At 44.9% G+C, this 19309-nt stretch overlaps 6 protein-coding genes across 6 annotated transcripts; 4 read left to right on the top strand and 2 right to left on the bottom strand.

The window, feature by feature from the left end:
* Positions 1 to 3447: 3447 nt before the first annotated feature.
* FA14DRAFT_108742 (RBP11-like subunits of RNA polymerase) lies at positions 3448 to 3783 on the top strand (the record flags this gene model as incomplete). The annotated part of the gene is made up of 1 exon (XM_025495851.1): positions 3448 to 3783. A coding segment is annotated over one exon (336 nt), but the record flags the coding sequence as incomplete, so codon positions are not given.
* A 454-nt stretch (positions 3784 to 4237) lies between these two features.
* FA14DRAFT_161212 (FAD/NAD(P)-binding domain-containing protein) lies at positions 4238 to 5991 on the top strand (the record flags this gene model as incomplete). The annotated part of the gene is made up of 1 exon (XM_025499009.1): positions 4238 to 5991. A coding segment is annotated over exon 1 (1472 nt), but the record flags the coding sequence as incomplete, so codon positions are not given.
* Positions 5992 to 8580: 2589 nt separating this feature from the next.
* FA14DRAFT_124398 (Pkinase-domain-containing protein) lies at positions 8581 to 9678 on the bottom strand (the record flags this gene model as incomplete). Its single annotated transcript, XM_025496642.1, has 1 exon — positions 8581 to 9678. A coding segment is annotated over one exon (1098 nt), but the record flags the coding sequence as incomplete, so codon positions are not given.
* A 6030-nt stretch (positions 9679 to 15708) lies between these two features.
* On the top strand, positions 15709 to 16203 carry FA14DRAFT_110434 (kinase-like protein; the record flags this gene model as incomplete). The annotated part of the gene is made up of 1 exon (XM_025495914.1): positions 15709 to 16203. A coding segment is annotated over one exon (495 nt), but the record flags the coding sequence as incomplete, so codon positions are not given.
* Positions 16204 to 16400: 197 nt separating this feature from the next.
* On the bottom strand, positions 16401 to 17601 carry FA14DRAFT_60322 (uncharacterized protein). Its single transcript, XM_025502553.1, has one exon. The coding sequence runs from the start codon at positions 17397 to 17399 to the stop codon at positions 16506 to 16508; it is 894 nt and encodes a 297-aa protein (XP_025353587.1). The 5' UTR covers positions 17400 to 17601; the 3' UTR covers positions 16401 to 16505.
* A 620-nt stretch (positions 17602 to 18221) lies between these two features.
* On the top strand, positions 18222 to 19277 carry FA14DRAFT_125277 (PAP/OAS1 substrate-binding domain-containing protein; the record flags this gene model as incomplete). The annotated part of the gene is made up of 1 exon (XM_025496695.1): positions 18222 to 19277. A coding segment is annotated over one exon (1056 nt), but the record flags the coding sequence as incomplete, so codon positions are not given.
* Positions 19278 to 19309: the final 32 nt, after the last annotated feature.

Raw genomic sequence — 19309 nt, 5'->3', positions numbered from 1 at the left:
CTACCCGCAATAGATGAACGTGGTCCGCCTCCGAAAGCTGATGAACTTTTCATCACTTTGTTGTTTATGGATCCTGTCCTACTGCTGCTCGACAATCTACTTGATTCAAATACGTTTGAAGTGCTTGATCGGCTTTGAGACCGGCTCTTTCGTGCCATTGGTGGAGGAGGCATTGCTTTCGTTGCCGGTGAGGTTGAGACGGATCGTTCACCCTTGCCGCTTGGTTGTCTGTCCTGATCTTCTGTTAATTTGTCCTCTAGCAGAGGTCTACCATCAATTGTCTTCCTTCTCGTAGCCCTCAAATGGGATGGACCTTTTTGAAGCGGAGGTAAGGTATTATCTTGAGTATCATCACTCTTCAGCGTCTGATTCGTTGTCAAGTTCTGCAAAGGTAGTGCTCTTGCTGTATTTTCTCCTTCTGCACTCTCTTTTCTTGAGGTGATCGGCGTGCGTGACTGCATGACCAAGTCACGTACAGCTAAGCGATTTCTAATCGTCGATCCAGGCGTTTGTCGCGGAGTCTGTGAACTCAAGGGTTTCGTTCCGAGTCGCTTCAAGAGGCTCAACTCTTGTTGCTTGGACGACAAGGCTATACCCAAATTCAAATTGTCTTCTTCTAATCGCTCATGAAGCTTCTCCAAGTTTGCAATTGTGATGCCACGATTGCTCAACTCTTTCTCCAAAGAGGTGACACGTTTTCGTTCATCCGTTCTCTCTTTTTGAATCATGTCAATCCGTGCTTGCATTTGCTCTGCTAAATCAAGCAATTCATCATGGTCTTTTTTGGCGACGTATCCTTTATCGAGATCCTGTTCTTCAGCGCTCCTTTCCCCTGCAAGATCTGATTCCGCGAGAGAGGCCACAAGGTTCTCATTCTCTTGTTGGAGATCTGCAAAAGATTGGCGCATCTCCGAAATCTCCTCCTTTTGCTTTTCCAATGCAGACTCTAATCTATCAGCATACTCTTGCAAGCGAGCAGTCTCTAATCTGCTCTCTTGTTCGGCTTCTATGGTTTCTTGTAGACGAGCCCGTACTGCGGAAAGCTCTTCAGAGGTATCTTTGGCAGTGTTATCGTCATGCACTTGAGAACTTTCCCCAGTTTTGGGTGCCTCGTTTTGAGGTTCTTGCACTTCTTTCGATACGGAACTATGCTTTTGTTCTTCGTCTCTTTTTGCCGCCTCTTCCAGTAAGATCTCTTTCTCCTGAATGATAGCTGTCAATTGCTGGTTCAAAGAGTCGAGCTGTTCGCGCATTGAATCTCTGTCCTTTTCTGCTTCTTCCAATTGTAGCTTCACAGAATAGTGCATTTCATCAAGATCTTGTATGCGTGCTTCATATTGAGCCTTTTCCTCTTCTGACTTCTCAATGACCTGTTTCATCTCATCAAGTTGCGACTGCAAAGCATCTCTCCGGTCATCTTCCTCTTTCTTCGCGACTGCAGCATCAATTGCTGACTGCTCTGCGTGAGCTGAAGATGCAGACGCATCAGTTTTGACCTCATTCGTCTGCAGATGTTCTTGCTCACCATCCCCTTCTCTGACTTGATGCATCAATTCTCTCTTTTCGCCTTTGAGCTCCATAGAATTATTGACATCACAGATGCCAGGGAGACCAATCTTCGCTACTGAGTCCTCTTTCTTGCGACGTAGACTTTGCTCGTTCAAGTGTGCTACGAGAGTTCGTACGTGTTCCATTTCCTGAGAATGCTCTTCAGTCTTCTCCTTTGCTTTTTTCCTTTCGTTGGCAAGCTCATCTCGAGCATTTCGGGAAATTTCCCGCTCGCTTTCAAATTCCTTCTGCAATTGGGCATACATCTCTTGTGCTCTATTCAATCGAGATAGAAGCATTGTGGTTCTTTCTGTATGCACACGATCCATGTTGCTCGAAACATCCAAAATTTCCCCAAAAGGTGATGTGTCTTCAATTGGTGAGATGGACTTTGTCGTCTCGGGCGAGATCAGCAAAGGAATCACCATAGATGAACTCTTGCTATCTGTCTTTTGAGGTGACTTCTCCGATAAAAGGCTTCTGCCTAACGAGCCGGGAAAGTATACACTGGACATATCGTGCATTTGAGAGACATCTACTTGAAGGGTTTGCTTAGCTGGTGAAGGAAGTGCAGCAGTTTGAGGCCAAGGTATTGATAGATCCGAGAATGATGCTTCAGGATCTGATTTGACTGCAAATGTTTCTGGGCCGTTTTCATCATCTTCGAGCGATGATAACCTTGACTTCGGAGTGGCCCAATCACTGTGCGATGAAGCGTCATTCCGAGTACTACTCGGACTTGCGGCGGTTTTGTAGTCACTGTGATAGTCTGAATCGACGGAGGGTCCAGGAGTTGCGTAATCTACCGAATGAATCTGATGTGATTTGATGTCATCTTCATCTTGCAAAAGGGAAGTGTCGTGTAGGTCAGAGTAACCTTCCATTGTCGGAAGGTGTAACAATGACAAAGATGCATCGCTTGCTATTGATGTGTCATTTTGCTCAGAATGCTTGGCAGTATGATCTTTCGATTCGCTTTCACCATCCCTTGCCTTGATTTGAGCCAAAGAGCCGATGCTGTCCACATCGCTCATCCTGCTCTCATCGCCATCATCGTATAATCTCCTGCCAAAACGTACACTTTGTCCTGTTCCAGGTGTATCTGGATGTCTAAGAATTCCAAACATACGTTTAGGAGACGCGGTACTTGTGTTTGGTATCTTTTGCATGTTTGAGTATTCTCCGCTTTGTTCTTCGATCCCCACCTCTTGTCCAGCTGTGATTAAGATGTTGGTAAGAGTAATGTCAGTTTGTTGGATTGTGCTCTTCGTCTTTGTGATCATGACTTACATAAGCTGGTATTCATTTCGATCACCATAGCTTCCTGCTCATTTCATCTTTCCCGATTGTGGATGTGGTAGTCAAGTGATACTCTTAAAGTAAGACAACCTCAATATTCATAGAATAAAAGCCCCGGAGTCCGTGTTAATTTAGTGGAGACGCGAAAAGACGCGCTTTAACACGTGACACAATCCATTTTCACTCAAAAGCAACTTTGACTTTTGCGCCGAGCTTGTAAGTTAATCTTCCACTGTGTGTACATCCTTCTTTACAACCTTGTCAACGAATCACAACATGCTCTCACGATGAATTAAGAGGAGTACGATACCAACAGGGAAGAAAAGAATGCTAGAGTGCTTTTTACTGTGAGTATCAAATCCGGACTTTGAGAAGTTTGCACGGCAAATAGCAACCTATAACCCCTTTGCAAAGATTACACATTTTATTCACACTGTCAGATCAGTCAACATGCATTCATTGCATCGTTTGACAAATGAAGGTTTACTACAACGGTAGATGAGCATTTAAAGGAAAATTGTCATGCATTTGATTTCATGAAACAACTACTAACATGTTTCTTGCGAATCACTTTACAGGATATAAAAAGCAACTTTCAAAATGTCAAATCAACCAGATCGTTTCGCCCTATTCATCTTGGGTCCCAAGGAAAAGAGAGTTGAAATTGTGGAAGATACACACATTGCAAATGCGGCAACAGTCATTTTGAACAAGGAAGACCATACTATGGGTAACATGCTACGGCATTCCGTTTTAGCTGTTCCAGGAGTAATCTTTTCCGGTTATCGAGTTCCACATCCGCTAGAGCCGCGAACCGTCTTGAAGATTCAGACTGACGGATCTTTGACGCCAATTCAAGCTTTGAAACAAGGATGTGAAAAGATCATCTCACAAATCGGTCAAGTACGTTCAGATTTCAGAAATCAATGTTCCTTGTTCGAAGATCAAGGAAGGACTTCTGTTCCAGGCTCAACGGATCCTATGGGAAGAGCAAATTTGGGAGCACCTTCCGATTATGGGGAAGTTTATGGTGGCTCATACGGTGATCTTGGACAGAGAGAAGAAGAAGCTTCGGGTTACGTGGATATATAGTCTGGCTTTTTCAGATGAACAATTCTTTGTCTTGCGGTGACGCTGAATCTATCATACCATGTCTTCACATTCTGTATTTGTATTTCTCAGGTTTAACAACGATTCAGTCAAAGTTTATGGCAGACAGTATTGCACCTTGAGATGTTCTGTTGTTCGCAGATGTTCTGTTGTTCGCAGATGTTCGGTTGTTCGCAGATGCTCTGGTGTATCATTCATTAGACAGAGTTGTTGACCTTAATTTTCATCCGCACATTGGTAAACGCGCGCGCAGACCTGCCGCGCTCCATGCGAACGCATCGTAGTGGGGGAGTGCGAATCCCCCGCAAAGTATGACAACGAATCTAAAGAATGGAAGATGCGATTGTGTTAGCTGAAGAATACGCTCACAACCTTGACCTCAAAAGGCTCTCTCGTAACCATGTCGACAGCTCAAGTGGACGCTCTCATCGTAGGAGCTGGCTTTAGCGGCTTGACGTGCGCTTTAAATCTAGCAAGAGCAGGTAAGCGGGTCATTTGTATTGAAGCCCGACCTAGACTTGGTGGAAGAGCATTTACGCATACGTTCAATGAATCGACGGGCTTGACAAACACCGAAAGAACGGTGAAAGAAGGAGAATCAGGAAGGACATACTCGGTCGATTTTGGTTGCAGTTACATTCATGGCTACAATGAAGGCAATCCGGTAAAAGATCTTGTGAAAAAGTACAACATTCGTGCTCATATTCCCAAACCTACTCCTGTGCAAATCATCGGTCCGGACGGTAATGTGCTCAGCTCGGATCTAAGTGAAAAGATTCAAGCCAACCTCGCAGCAGCCCAGAAACATGCAAAAGAGAAAGGCAAGGCTTTACGTGATGCAACAAACCAATCTTCCAACTTGGCAGATCATAATCAACTCGGACAAAAGACTTTGAGCAGCGTTTTGTTGGAAGATTCAAAGTCTCCTCTCTATGGAGATCTCAAAGATGAACATGAACGTGCACTGGCAACGGGGCTGGCACGTTCTATGCATATTCCTCTTGGTACGGAAATTGAGAATATCTCCTTGGAATACTTTGATAGTCAACAAGCTTTTGCCGGTACAGATGCGATGCCAGAAGGTGGTTTCTCGAAATTGATTCAATGCTTAGCAGACGATTTCACAAACTTAGGTGGGAAGATTCACACGAATGAAGAAGTCAAAAAGATCACTCGATCCGGATCAGCTTCTCCCTCTGTTCAAATTGTCACCCGCCTTGCCGCTCAAGATGGTCGGGAAGAGACCTACAATGCCAGAACTGCGATTGTCACACTCCCTTTAGCCGTTCTCAAGTCAAAGCAAAAGGCCTTGTTTGAGCCAGCTCTTGAGCAAGAACGTCAAGAAGTCATCAATCGGGTCAATGTGGGAAATCTTAACAAAGTTTTACTACATTACACGCAACCATGGTGGCCAAAAGATGTAGGAACATTCTTTATCTTACCGTCTAAAGAGGCAGATAATTCCAGTACAAATCTAGCTGACATTGTTCGATCGACAACATTGATCGTATCCTCTTTATGCGCCCCAAACGGATATCCAGCTGACATGACTTCCTCTTCATTGCTAATCATGATCGGTGGTGCTCAAGGCAAAAAGTTGGAACAATTTGATCGTTTGGACGTTGCAAATGCGCTACATGACCTTTTATACGAAAGAATGATCGCAAAAGAACATCAATCCAACAAAGAAAAAGATTCTTTACGACATGCGTTTTATTCACGTTGGCATCGTCAACCGTTCACCGGAGGCGCAACTACCACTCCAATCGTTTGTGGTAGCTCACCAAACGATCTTTTCACAATCGCTCGACCTGCTTGGGATGGATCTCTGTACTTCTCCGGAGAGCATTGTGAGGTGAACAATAGAGGTAGCATCGCTGGAGCTGTGGTCTCCGCTCAAAAGACTTCTGAGAACGTCTTGCAATTCTTGAACTCACCTAAACTATAAATGATATGTACATAGCGAATGTCACTCATCCTTATCAGCTTTGCAAATGTGAAAAAAAATATATCATAATGAGGGAAAGAATCAACACGGTACATGAATATGGCAAGAATGAGTATGCAACTTGCAAAAGAGTGAGCAATGAATTAAGATCGGGCTGCGGTCGCATTGGTACCGCTTAAATCGCAACGGTCCAATAATGCATGATAGATAAACTTGTAAGCCCACAAATTACCCTTCATCCTTCGAATATCGACACTGTAAAGGCCAGGCAAATTCTTCAATCGGGTCACTTCCACGCTAAAGCGTACCTCTTGTCCGCCATCAACCGAAGGCTCACCGTAAAGTGGCGGAGGCAATTGATCTTCATTTTCGTTGGCGGTGGAAGATTGTGTCAACAGGTGACCGCTATGCTGACTACTTCCACGACGTAAGAAGTTGCGCATTGAGCTCTGACTAGGACTCAAAGTAGAATTTGCCGCTGCTGCATTACTGCTACGTTCATAATCAGCTTGAGAAGGTGGAAAGACGGATGTGCGAATGCTCAAGCCTAGATTTTGAGTTGCAGCTCCAAGCAAGGTCTTATTACGCCTACGTCGAACGCATTCCATTTTATACTCTTCTTCATTATCCTTCTTTGCTTCAATGCCCATAAGCCATAGTGCACGTTGAACTTGCTTAATCACTTCATCTGGTGATCTTGACGTCAAAGCGGATTGATCGACTGCTCCTTGATGAACGCGAATTGCCGATTCCAGATTGGCAGCCTTTTTGACTTCATTCCTTTGAACATTTTGATTGGCGTCAAACTGATTAACAATCGAAGAGGATGCCCTTGGTGTAGCTTGTTGTTGCATCGTAGAATCACTTGATTTTGAGCCGGGCATTTGTGGTATATTGGCTTCTTTACGCACTCGTGATCCTTCAGTGGCAGATGTTGCACCGGTTGATTGAGTTGTTTGACTAATATGACTTTGCGTGCCAGAAGTAGATCGTGAAGACGGTACTGAATCCATTTCAGGTCTTTTCTCGTGAGCGCTATCATCAGTCACAACAACTTGAGGATTAGGTGAACTCTTCTCATCAATGGCTGAGCGACTTGGAGGTTTTGCTTCATTCGCAAGCAAGCCGGTACTTTGCTTGCGTGTCCTTTGCGCGGGAGAAGCTGCAGAAGGCGATTCAAAAGAAGTGAATGGGGGTATATCTTCCAATTGGCTCTTGGACATGCTCTTCTTGCGGAACCAATCCATCACCTTCTTTGCCGCATTGCTACTTGCACCAACGGTGGATGTACTTTCATTCAAAGACTGTTCAAATGGAGCGTTTGAAGCATTGTTGCTACGTTTAAAGATCGAAGAGGGAGCACGTTGTGAGTTGCCCGTATGACTGGTGATAACAGATGCTGCCGATGGTGATGGCTTGCTAGAAGCAATACTTTGGTCTCCGCTTGCTGTTGATTGAATACGCTTTGGAGTATGAGGACGACGTTGAGAGCTATTTCCTGAAGGAGATGACTCTTTACGTAATCGCGCTGTGAGTCTACGTGAACTCTTTTCGGACCTTTCACCTTCTTTGTCTTGACTCTCAAGTGGTCGACCAACAACAAGACTCATCGCCTTTCGTCGATGAGAGCTCGTCTTGCGTCCTGTGTTCTCTTCGCGTTCGACTGGCATGGCAGGTAGTGACTCTTTGCCGGTCTCTAGAGTGGGTGAAATGCTATTCTTGGATGGCGAGGCATCTGGACGTGACTGTTGCTCATTCAGAGTCGGAGGTACACCTTGTGAGCCTAGCAGTTTGGTCAAGAAGAATTTATCGGTAGACATTCCCTTACGATGACGTGTCTGTGACTTCTCTTCTCTCTCTTTCTGTGGTGAAGTAGAGCTCTTACCATTCGAGGAAGCTACAGAGGTTGCATTTCCGTCCGAGAATACCCTTCGTTCTTGATGAACATCAGGCTTTACAGGAGACTGTCCAGTAACTTCGATATGCGGCAAAGGGTTTGACGGTGCCCTTTGTGGCGCTTTTTCTGCGTTGGACTTTGGAGTTCCTTCTTCTGAAGGGATATTTTGGCGTGTTGAGGTTGAGAGAATCTGATCGTCCTTCTTGCGCACGTTTGCGCTATCAGATGTATCTTGACCATGCCCGTAGCGTGTACCATTACGTTCGTCAGCTCTAACGGCAATTGGTGCATTCTCTGCTGTATCCTTTCCAGAATCAACTGAACTATCCTTTTGAATTGGAGGTTGTACAATGGAAGCCTTCTGAGCACGAGCATGTGCATTACTACTGTCATACTCCAATTGAACTGTATGACGTTGTGTCTTTGAAGCAGCTGACCTTTTGCTGACAGCTGATGAATTATCTTGGGAAGCTTCTCGGTGATGTGCAACATGATTTGAGTCGTGGGAACGAACGGGTTGGCTGTGTTGAGAATCTGGCACTTGCGTTGGCTTTCCTGTGTGGGCTGCAACCTTATCTTCTGAACGTGGAGTAGGCATGCCTGACACAGGACGAGAGCGAGATGGAGCTGCTTCTTGTTGTAAACGATCCGGCAAGAAGGATGTTGCTGGTGCAGCACTTTGATGTCTTTGCTGTCTGGTATATGCCTGTCTGTCTGCACTCGATTGGCCGTGTATTCCACGAGCAGCATCGTTGGCATTCATTGTTCCGCCTCTTCTTTGCTGTTCTTGCATCTGTTGCTGCATAATCATTTGTTGACGATAAACTTGACGCTTTTTATTCTGTTGTTCGATCGCAGCCCTCTCAAGCTCTTCAACACTGAACTTGAACAAGTCTCTGTATGGAGAAAGCCACGGATGTGCCATCACGCCAGCAAGAGTTGTTCGCTTTAGAGGATCAGGAACCAACATCCTGCAAAGCAAATCGCGCGGTTGAGGGCCGATATAATCTGGGAAAGACAAAGGTGTTGCCATGATGTACTTGTATAGCAAGTTGATATTATCGCCGTCAGGATTAGCCGGATCATCGTCAAAGGGTAAATAGCCTGCCAACATTGCATACAGAATCACACCGCAAGACCAAACATCAACAGCTGAACCAGCATAAAGACCGTCTTGAACAACCAATTCCGGAGCTGCATAGCACGGGCTACCGCAACTTGTTGCCATTAAATCATCATTCTTGTTCTCAAAGTTGTTTGCAAATCCAAAATCCGTAATGATCACATTTCGATTGCGGTCCAATAGCAGATTCTCCAGCTTCAAATCACGATGAACGATCTTCTTTTGATGCAGATACGATACTCCAGAGATGAGTTGCGCGAATAGACGACAAGCGTCGCGATCTTTGAGATATTTGTGAGCAAGAATGTGATCAAACAATTCTCCGCCACTTGCATATTCCAAAACGATCCCAATATACCTGTCCGATTCGATCACTTCGTACAAGCGAACAATATTCGGATGCCGAACATCTTTCAAGACCCGAATCTCTTTTTCTACCTTGCTCATTTTTGCAGGATCTTTGGATGGTCCGGTTATCTGTAATTGACCATCAGATGTCCCAACTTTGTCACGCTTGATCAGCTTAACAGCGACTTCCTCTCCCCATTCTTTGTGAACACCCAATTTGACCTTTCCAAATTCACCTTCACCTAATGTTTGCAAAAGAAGATAATTGCCAAAATGCACTTGTTGCCTTCTTGGATGTGCAGCAAAGTATTGCATAGCGGCTGGAGAAGTAGTGGGAATACCTTGTCCGATCGCATTACTCGTAAGTGTATCCATTGGTGAAATTGGCGAACCTAGAATTCCCATGTTTGAATGTGCATTACTTACAGGTACAGCAGGATGCGCGCTTGCCCGTCTATCTGCATGGCCATTCTTCATCGCGGCATTGTAATTCTGTTCGTCAGTGCCATCGTGATCCATGGTATGTGAAGAATGAACATTCGTTCGCGTAGATGGCGTTGGCATTGCTGAAATTGGTCGATGAACATGGGATTGGCCACCAGTTGGAGCGCGTCCGGGAGGGTGATCAGCCATTTGTTGATGTCTTCCAGATGTTGCACTGGATGTATTTTGAGTTGCCCCACTAATTCCAGAACTCGACATGCTGCTTGAAATTGAATAGGAGTTGTGGAATAATCAATGACCAAGATAGGAGTAGAAAACAATCCCGATCTTGTCGCCCTTTGAGATCGTGTGGGACGCGAATAGATGAAATTTGTACGTGTCACGAGCTTTGCAAATCAATTGGCGTACGATAGAAACGAATTTTGCGATCCGTGGTTCAATTAAAGCCGATTGAGTCAAGGCAATGATTCTTTTGTTCTATGAAAAGTGCTTGTTGGGATAGCGATCAAGAGGACTGAGCTGGCAAATTGGCTGACGCGTTGGAGGGAGAGAGGCCCAAACGTTGAGGGCTGAATCTTTCCGCGTTGAAGAGTGAGATGATTGAAGGCACTCCGTCAAAGTGAGTATTGCCTTTCTTTGTAGAACGACAAGGACAGGCTCGATCTCGTTTGTGAGATAAACAAACAAGATTGGGTATAAATCAAACAAAATGAAATGTTTCTCTAAAGTCGCAATGGATTTTTCCCTGTTAAAAGAAGAGTTGTTGGAACTGTGAGAGAGCTTGTCTAAAACGGAATGCACTTTTACTGAGCGTCTAAGTTATTGCTTTCCGTGTTGTTGTTTGAGTGTATGCGAGTGATTGATCGCGTCCTTGGGCCTTTTCAAATGCAATGACGTATGACGATCACGACGATCAATAAGCCCTACCTGTTCCGACACCTTTATGAATACCTTTTTGAGAACGACAAACTTGTGATCAATCAATCAATCAACAAGCACGAGCCGATCTTGATGAGGTTGAGGGAAAGGATGGATGAATGGTAAGATACATACAGTACGTGTTTGTTGTGTCTTTTTTAACAACAAGGGGGAATGTAAGACACGAGATCAGTCTAAATGCATTAAACATACAATTGTTAAACATACTGTTAATGTGCCGTATCAAACAAAGAATGCGCTAGGTTATGAGCACCACACTTTCATTTCTAGCACACGCCCTGGACAAGGGTGCGCCCAAAGAATAATAATAAAAATCGAGACTGAGTATAAACCCGGGTAAAGAACTTCAGTTCATCTTGTGTGCCTTGTTAGAATTTGGCCTTCTCCATCACACAATCAGCAAAAAGGGCGACGATCAAAACGTCAAGGTAACGATTACCATTAACAACTCTATTTCTTTGGATCATACAATAAGCTTCTCCGCTAAATTGGACGCCATCTTGACTTTTATTCGGTCACATGATCAAATGTCGTTGAAGGAATAAATTCCATCCTTACTCCCGATGGCTGTCAAAATCAAATTTTAATCTTTTTTACGAAACAGATACCCAATGCGCCATGAATTACCAAGCATCAGATGCAGTGGCAGGACCATCACGACAAAGTGATCAATCTGTGCAAGGTTGGCGATCAACAAATTCCTCTTTTGCCTCTAATTCAACACATCTTGATCCTATGCAAGGCGTAAAACATCATCTCAACACCATCACACAGACGGCACCCATCAATTCGCCTCTCTTTGATTGTGTAAACATTCAATCTTCTGGAAATGTTACCCCGCAATCCACACTTTCCTCTTCAGCCGGCTACTTTCAACCTGGTCCAAGCAATCCATCAATTTTAAGAACAAAGGTTGAAAAAGATCTACCTGATCTACCTCCATCTGAAGAGGATTCAATAAGTGATTTTAGTGGTAGTCATGATACTCGAGAAGATGCATATGCTGATCTTTCCGGATCGTTCAGACTAAATCAAGACAGAAATCGCTCCACACAATCGCCGGTGCTATCAAATGTACATGACGTTCAATCTGTTTCCTCCAATGGACTATTCAATCGATTGAGCCCATCTTGGTCGTCTGCGGTCAAGACTCGAGGGAAAAAGGAATCCTCAACCGGTTTCAGAAAACCAGGCTCTCGGAACGGCGCCTCTCCGGGGCGTGGAGAAGAAGCGTCACTTGTCGGTTTAGGGGTAGATAGTGGTCGTTTAGCCAGGGGCAGTAATAGCAGCATGGCAGATACGTCTCAAGGTGATCAAGGGCACAATGCATGGTCAAATCGAGCGGCTGCAGTTAAGGCTGCTAGTCAAACAGCTGGAGTTGGATTAAAGAAGTGGGGTAAAGCATCTGCAGCAAAGATCAGACAACAAGCACAACAGAGACAAAATACTGGAAGAGAAGGTGGAAGCCCAACGATAGGGAATTGGGGTCGAGCTGGAACGGCAAATTTGAGTAACTTTCGTGGAAGGGCGGCCAAATCATCAGCTGATCTGCCAATGACATCTTCCGACGGCGATCATATGAGCTCGTACCCTCCAAATGCCTCGCCCTCACCATCTATTCAACCTGATCCACGAATTGGTCTTCCTACCGACGTTCGCCATAATGTTCACGTTGATGTTGGACCGCAAGGCTATACAGGACTCCCAGCATCTTGGGCTCAAGTTTTGGCACAATACGGAATGGATGCCAATGAAGTACGTAAAGATCCCGCTGGTGTGATTGCTCTTATTCGTCAAAGAACGCAATACTATGTCGATAAAGAAGCAGAGCTTGGTCAAGATCCAGAAAATACAAAGAGATTACTTGAATCACGTCTAGGTCAATTGGAAGACTTGCAAGATGCTCGTGATGCTGTACGTTCCGTCACACCTGGTCCTCGTGCTAGCCATCATTATCGAAGAAGTTCAGACAACGCAACAAAGTCGGACGCAACCCTGAGAAGGACTTCAAATGCAAGTACGACATATAGCAGCGTACTAAACCAGGGATGGCCACCATCCCCTTCATGGTCCGACGCTCCCTCTCTACCGCAAATACCTCCGCAGCATATCAGCCCTAGCTTGCCACTCGTTCAAGCAGACGATTCTGATGAAGATTGGGGTGCAAACTTGTTGAAATCATTGCCAAAATCCAACTCTGAAGATGATCAATTACATACCAAGGACGAATCGACGGACACTAGAACTTTACCGGTAGAAGAAGCTGATAGCAACATTGAAGCTTTGGCAGAGAACTTGAACGACGAGCAAGGAAGTGTTGCAAATGATTCTGGAGCTTTCTCTGAGATGGATCAAGTTGAGAACATGCACGAGAATGGTTTCAACAATGCTGAAGATGAGACTGGATCTATCCTGACCGCTTCCAGGGTCCCAATGACGAAAGTGCTTCGAACTCCACAGTTGTTCTCTCAACCGGATCAAGATGTAAGCAATAGAGGTGATAGTGCACCCAGCGAACCATCTTCCCGCGGAACAATCGATACCCCAAGCAAAGCAAGATTTGCGAGCCCTGAAGCTCGCGATTCCTCTTGCACATCTCATTCGATTCAATCTTCGGTAGATGACTCATACAGCTTAGCGAACGACGGACGATCATCTACCAAACCACCTGCAATCAATTACGGACAATCACCCTCATTTTCTCCTTCAGCTGCTGATACTCAGCCAGCAGGTTCTGGTAATAGGACTTCTTCCAGTGAAAGGCAGACTTCTACGCAAAACGAAATCAGCAAACATGTTTCAGAAGGTTTACGTGAACGGCGAAAGAATGCTCCACGGATATATCCACCTTCCTCAAATAAATTTGTTGGGCAAACAGACATACCGTCGCCCAGATCGGTTGGCTTCAAACCTGTTCTCTCTGTCAGAACGAGCAATACAAGTCAAAATGGAGTAAAAGCTTCATCCTTGACAACGATCAGCAACGGTAGTGATGCTAGCCTAAGTCAGGCACATAGTCTGGGAAATCACTTTATCTCGCCTTCACCTTCACAGTCTCCTGCTATGTCGTCAAAAGAATCTAATTCAATCTTCCATGGTGACAATACAGCACAACCGAATCTGGAAAACGATCTTAAATCAACTTCTGGAGCTGTGCGAAACAGTGGGGCAAGTGTTCGACTTGCTTCGCAGCCACTACAGATGCACTTTGACCATTCCAATAGAAGGCAAGAATCTCATGAAGGTGATCTAGACCCACCTCCAACTTTGCCTTACAAACAAGCACGAGTTTCACCAGGTCAGAGTACTCCCGACTTCATTCATCCGGATGCCGATGGCTTTTTCCGACCAACAAGTAGTTCAGCCCTCAGTGCAGGTCACGGCAGTGGATTCTCTCATAGCAACACTGCGGAACGCAAGATCACACCAAAAGAACTTCAGATACCCTCACCAATCGTAGGTGATGATCGATCGTCTCCAGAGCTGAAACCTCAAGATGCTACGGGTCAGTCAGAGAAGGAAGATTTGTCGGCAAATACAAACAAAGATCTTTCTACACATATTCCAAATGCAGAACGAAAAACTGATTCAGTAGCGACAACACCCAGTGGCTCGAACTTTGGAATTTTGGACGATTACCAACCCGCATCTGATTTCCTTGATGACTGGCTCAACGATGAAGATGATCGTGATCCGTCTCCGGGATATGGACACTCTCAATCAACCGGTAGCGATAGAGCGCAATCTCCACCCTACGAACAACACTCTACCCCTCAACCACCATTACCAATATCTTTGCAAACTAGAAAAGAACCTGATGCTCATCAATCGCCTTCTCCTGCTTTACTCAAAGGATTGCCAACACCAATGCGGGCTCAATTTAATACTGCGCTACAAATACCACCACAAAAGGACACTAATGAATCCAATCTTTCCCCTGTTTCACCTGGCCAACGAATCGATGACGAAAAAGTTGGACGGGACTGGCGAGTCCGATCTCTGCCACCTCCACCACCTGATGAAGAGGATGTTGAAGATATAATGAACGAAGAAAAAGCCAGCAATTTGGATAAAGCTTCAAACTTGATGGAGAAAAGTGGAGATCGATCATCTGAGGATCGATTATCGGTCGTCAGCTTGCCACTTCACGATTTTGACTCGCTTGATAATGACGCTAATGGACCTCCAAAAGCTGATTCAGAAGCGCAAGAATTGGCTGCTTTGACACGACCTGGCAGTCGACAATCCAGACCAAATAGCCGGGCATCACGATCTTCTTCACGTGCTGGATCTCGTCATCTTCGTCGTAGAAGCTCTGATGCTCGTCGCTTTCCGATCTCTATGCACTACGCAAGTGGTTTCGATGCAGATGCATTTGGTGCAGATTCAGAAGCAATTTCATCGTTTGCCGATCTAATGCGAGCTAGACAAAGTATGGATTTGGATGACGTCATGCCAATGAGATTGGACTCAATGATGGATGTCCCTCCTGTGCCTGCTTTGCCTGCTGCTTTGGGAAAGGAACAAGTACACGTTGTCGAGCAAGAATCAGCCAAATTGCCAAAGATCGACCCAACTTGCCCACCGCATCTTCGATCACTTGTTCATCCGGGTAAGCCTCAAGAAATCTTTGAGGGATTAATGCTCATAGGTGAAGGCGAGTCGGGTGATGTATATTCGGCGACTGCAAAGGCTAATTGTGGTATTAAGTCTATAGAAGGATCCGGTACGATTGCCATAAAGATTGTTCGTATCGCAGCACCAAAATCCAATGATGCCATAAACGGAGCATCAACGGATGACAAAGAAAGTCAATCCTATCCTCGCCTTCAAAATCTCGACAAAGAGCTCTCTCTATGGCGCAAAGCATCTGATCATGAGAACGTTTTGACGTTGTTTGACGTCTTCCTATGTCGACGAGGCGATGCCGCAAAGAAAGAAGCGAGCGAATCTCAACTTCCGGCAACAGTTAGGGACGGGATTTGGATCGTGCAAGAGTGTATGTCGATGTCTTTGGCAGATGTAATCGCTCTCAAGATGGAAGGCTTAGAGATGAATGAACATCATATGGCCCGTATCTTTGGCGATATTTGCTTGGCAATGCATCACATTCATTCAAAAGGAATTGTTCATCGAGACGTGAGGAGTGATAACATCCTTTTGACTTCCGATGGAAAAGCAAAGTTGACGGATTTCACACATGCAACCAGCTTATCATTAAATGAAAAGCGTAGTAGCGTTGTTGGAACGGCTTATTGGATGGCGCCAGAAGTGATCAAAGCTGAACCGTACGATCAAAAGGCTGATATTTGGAGTCTTGGAGCGGTATTGTATGAATTGGCAGAAGGTATTCCACCTCGTGTTGAATTTCCTGCTTTACGTGCTATCACGCTTACCGTTCAACTTGGTTTGCCGGCTCTTCAAGATCCGCAGAAGTACTCTAGAGCTCTCAAAGAATGTTTGGCCTGGTGTTCAGAATTGCAACCGGAAAATAGGCCATCTGCTGATATGATCCTAGAGGGCGAATTCGTTGCTTGTGCTTCATCATACGAAGAAATGCATACCCTAATGATCGAAGCGCAAGCAGTGGAAGCAGAAGGAGAAGTCGATGGAGAAGAGGAAATGTTGGAAGAAGGCATCAACAGAACAGATTCTTCTGCTCAACATCATGCAAGGGATAGCTGGACAAGCCAAAGCACAGTTCAAGGGTAATATGGAATATTGGATCATGCACGTCACTCTTTTATCACAAAGCGATACTTTTCGCAATTTTTTATTTTTGTACTTTACAGATTTTTTTTAATGTACACACGATGCGGTTAATCATTGTCACAAAACAGAGCGTGACATTACACAATCTCGCCTAGATCTTCTTCTGTTCCGTCCGCTTGGGTCATCATCCCAGAGTTCTGAGTGGTTTCGTTGGGTCTCTGCTTCTTTCCTACTTGCGAAACGGAGGATTGCTTTCTCTTCTGGTGACCTTTTCGCTCTAGCCCTACATTCAGTGTGAATCCTTTGTCTTCCGAAGTGGGCACGGAGCTACTGGACATGATGTTGTACAGATACTTGATTGAACTTCTTCCGCTCTTTTGACTGTCTGAGGGAGGGTCATCTTGCGGACCATGCAAGCATTGATTCGCTTCTGAATGTAGACCAGACATGATTGCAAGACATGCAGTCGTAATTGGGGCAAACGTTGGAGCAGGCGGTGTACGTAAATGAGAAATGAGTGAATTAGCCGCGATTCTCGTCCGATTTGACAGCTCTTCCATGATAGCAATCAACTCCCGAATATCCCGAACAGCAGAGCAAAGAGCATCGCTATTCGGTAGCTCTTTTGGTATTCCGTCAAATTTGGGTAAACTCTTGTTGTTCTCTGTTGTTTCCTTGCCCCAATAAGAGCACCAGACTTGCACGAGAGACGAGCAAGCGCGATCCAAGGCTCCGCAGAATATCTCTCCTTCGGCCTGTCCGCTTTGAACTTCATTGCTTTTCATTATCCTAGGCTGAACATCTTGTTGTTGTTGGTGATCGGCGCCCTTGATAGGATCTAACAATCTGCGTAAACATTTGCGTACGCCATCGATTGCTCTAAACCATTCTGCACTTTTATGTTGTGCTTTGCTTTTATACCAAATTCTTTCAATGATGGCCGATTCTTTTGTGAGATTTGATCGTGTTTTTTGGATTAGAATAAATGCATACTTGACAGTCTTGAATGTGAGTTTCTCCTCCTCCGCCATCTCTTTAATTCTCTTTCATCTTCATATCATGGCTGAGTAGATAGGGGAGATAATGTATGATGAGTGAAAAAGGGAAACAAAAACAAAACATTAGCCATGTTGTTTAGATTTAGCGTTTTGTAATGATAATTGGACCCGATTTAAAATAAACGCCCTGGCGCGCCACAGCGGAGTTGAAGCGGTAGAGCACTCACTCTAAAGCGGGCGTACTGTTTGTGTGTTTTTTTGCTAGAAAGAGTCTTAAAATATAACACATCCTCCTCCTTTCATTCAATCATCAGCCTTGCTTGTATTTATCCATTTCGATCCTTTCATCGCGATCGTATTTGGTTCTTTTCTTATCTAGAAAGGCAAAGGTGAGGTTAAACTCGCTTGAACTTATTCGCAAATCATCGTATCAAAGGCAAAGTACAGCTCAGCGGCAGCCCATCAAAGAAGGAGATACATACAAAAGGCGCGCCACACGTAAGAGGGGCAAGTTCATTTTCGACCAGGATGTCGATCAGTAAAGATGGTCAGAGATCAGACAGTATATCGCATACCACCACTTCTCTCTCAGCCAACACTTCAACACTTCCTTTTCGTGCAAATAGCTTAGGTGCTTATGCTGCTTCTTCTTCGTCTTCCTCGGCAGCCTCTTCATCGCCTATTCCTTCTTATAGTAACAATCCTGCTTATACAAACGGAATGGCAAGCACAAGTACGGCAACAAATGGAATACCTATCATGAATGGTACATTACCCTTTCAATTTCGACAACCCTTTCAATCTTCTGCACCACAGCATACCAGCCAACAACAACAGATGCAGCATTTTCTGACAATGGAGCGGTATACAGCAGATTTGACGAATTGCATCATTGCTTTCCTTACTCCAATCTTACCAACAGAAGAGGAATATCGGATAAAAGAGGCAACAAGACGGCAGCTGGAACGTTTGACAGGCAAAGTTAGCCCGGGCGCAAAACTGTTGGCGTTTGGAAGTATGGCAAACGGATTTGCATTGAAGAATTCGGATATGGACCTTTGTTGTCTCTTGGCAAGTGATGCATCGAAGGAGAAGAAAGAGTATGCCATTCATCCAGATGCGTCACGTTTGGTGGAAGAATTGGGTATACTGCTCAGACAAGAAACGGATTACAACGTAATGCCTCTACCGAAAGCTAGGATTCCAATCATCAAAATAAGTAGACCGCCAACAGCAGAACTATCTTACGAGATCTCTTGCGATATAGGGTTCGAGAATCGATTGGCATTAGAAAATACAAGACTTTTATTGAGCTATGCAATGGTAGACCCGCCCAGACTAAGGACGCTTGTTCTCTTTTTGAAAGTCTGGACAAAGAGACGGAAGCTCAACTCGCCTTACACAGGAACGCTTTCCTCTTATGGCTATACGCTAATGATGCTGTTCTTCTTGACTCATGTCAAGAGGCCTGCTGTTCTTCCAAATCTACAAAGGGTTCCACCGCCAGCAGGATCGCAGAGGAAGCCAGAAGATGTCACATTAAATGGACATAACGTGTACTTTTATGACGACGTGGCAAAATTACGCAAGGAGTGGACTTCGTTCAATACCGAGAACGTCGGAGAGCTATTGCTGGACTTCTTCAAGTACTTCTCAAAGGAGTTTGGCTATTCGCGGGATGTGATCAGTATCAGAAATGAGAACGGCGTCATTTCAAAGGATGCAAATGTATGGAATGCAGAGCTTTGCATAGAAGATCCTTTCCAATCTGGCTACAATGTAGCACGTACAGTTACAAAGGATGGGCTTTACACGATTAGAGGCGAATTCATGAGAGCATATCGCATTTTGACCACACGTGTGGATCGTGTTTCGGTTGCTCTCGCCGAATTATGCGAAAAACGTGAAGACGGTCTGACAAGAGCGCCCGATCCTTCGCAGTA

This window comes from Meira miltonrushii (genome assembly GCF_003144205.1).
Source record: "Meira miltonrushii strain MCA 3882 unplaced genomic scaffold FA14scaffold_3, whole genome shotgun sequence".
NCBI classification, from domain to species: domain Eukaryota; kingdom Fungi; phylum Basidiomycota; class Exobasidiomycetes; order Exobasidiales; family Brachybasidiaceae; genus Meira; species Meira miltonrushii.
The sequence above is the reverse complement of the archived record's forward strand: the minus strand, read 5'-3'. Positions and strand labels throughout refer to the sequence as shown.

Bases quoted from the DNA above. Each gene is read 5' to 3' on its own strand.
- FA14DRAFT_60322 (XM_025502553.1), bottom strand. From the start codon at position 17,399: ATGGCGGAGGAGGAGAAACTCACATTCAAGACTGTCAAGTATGCATTT.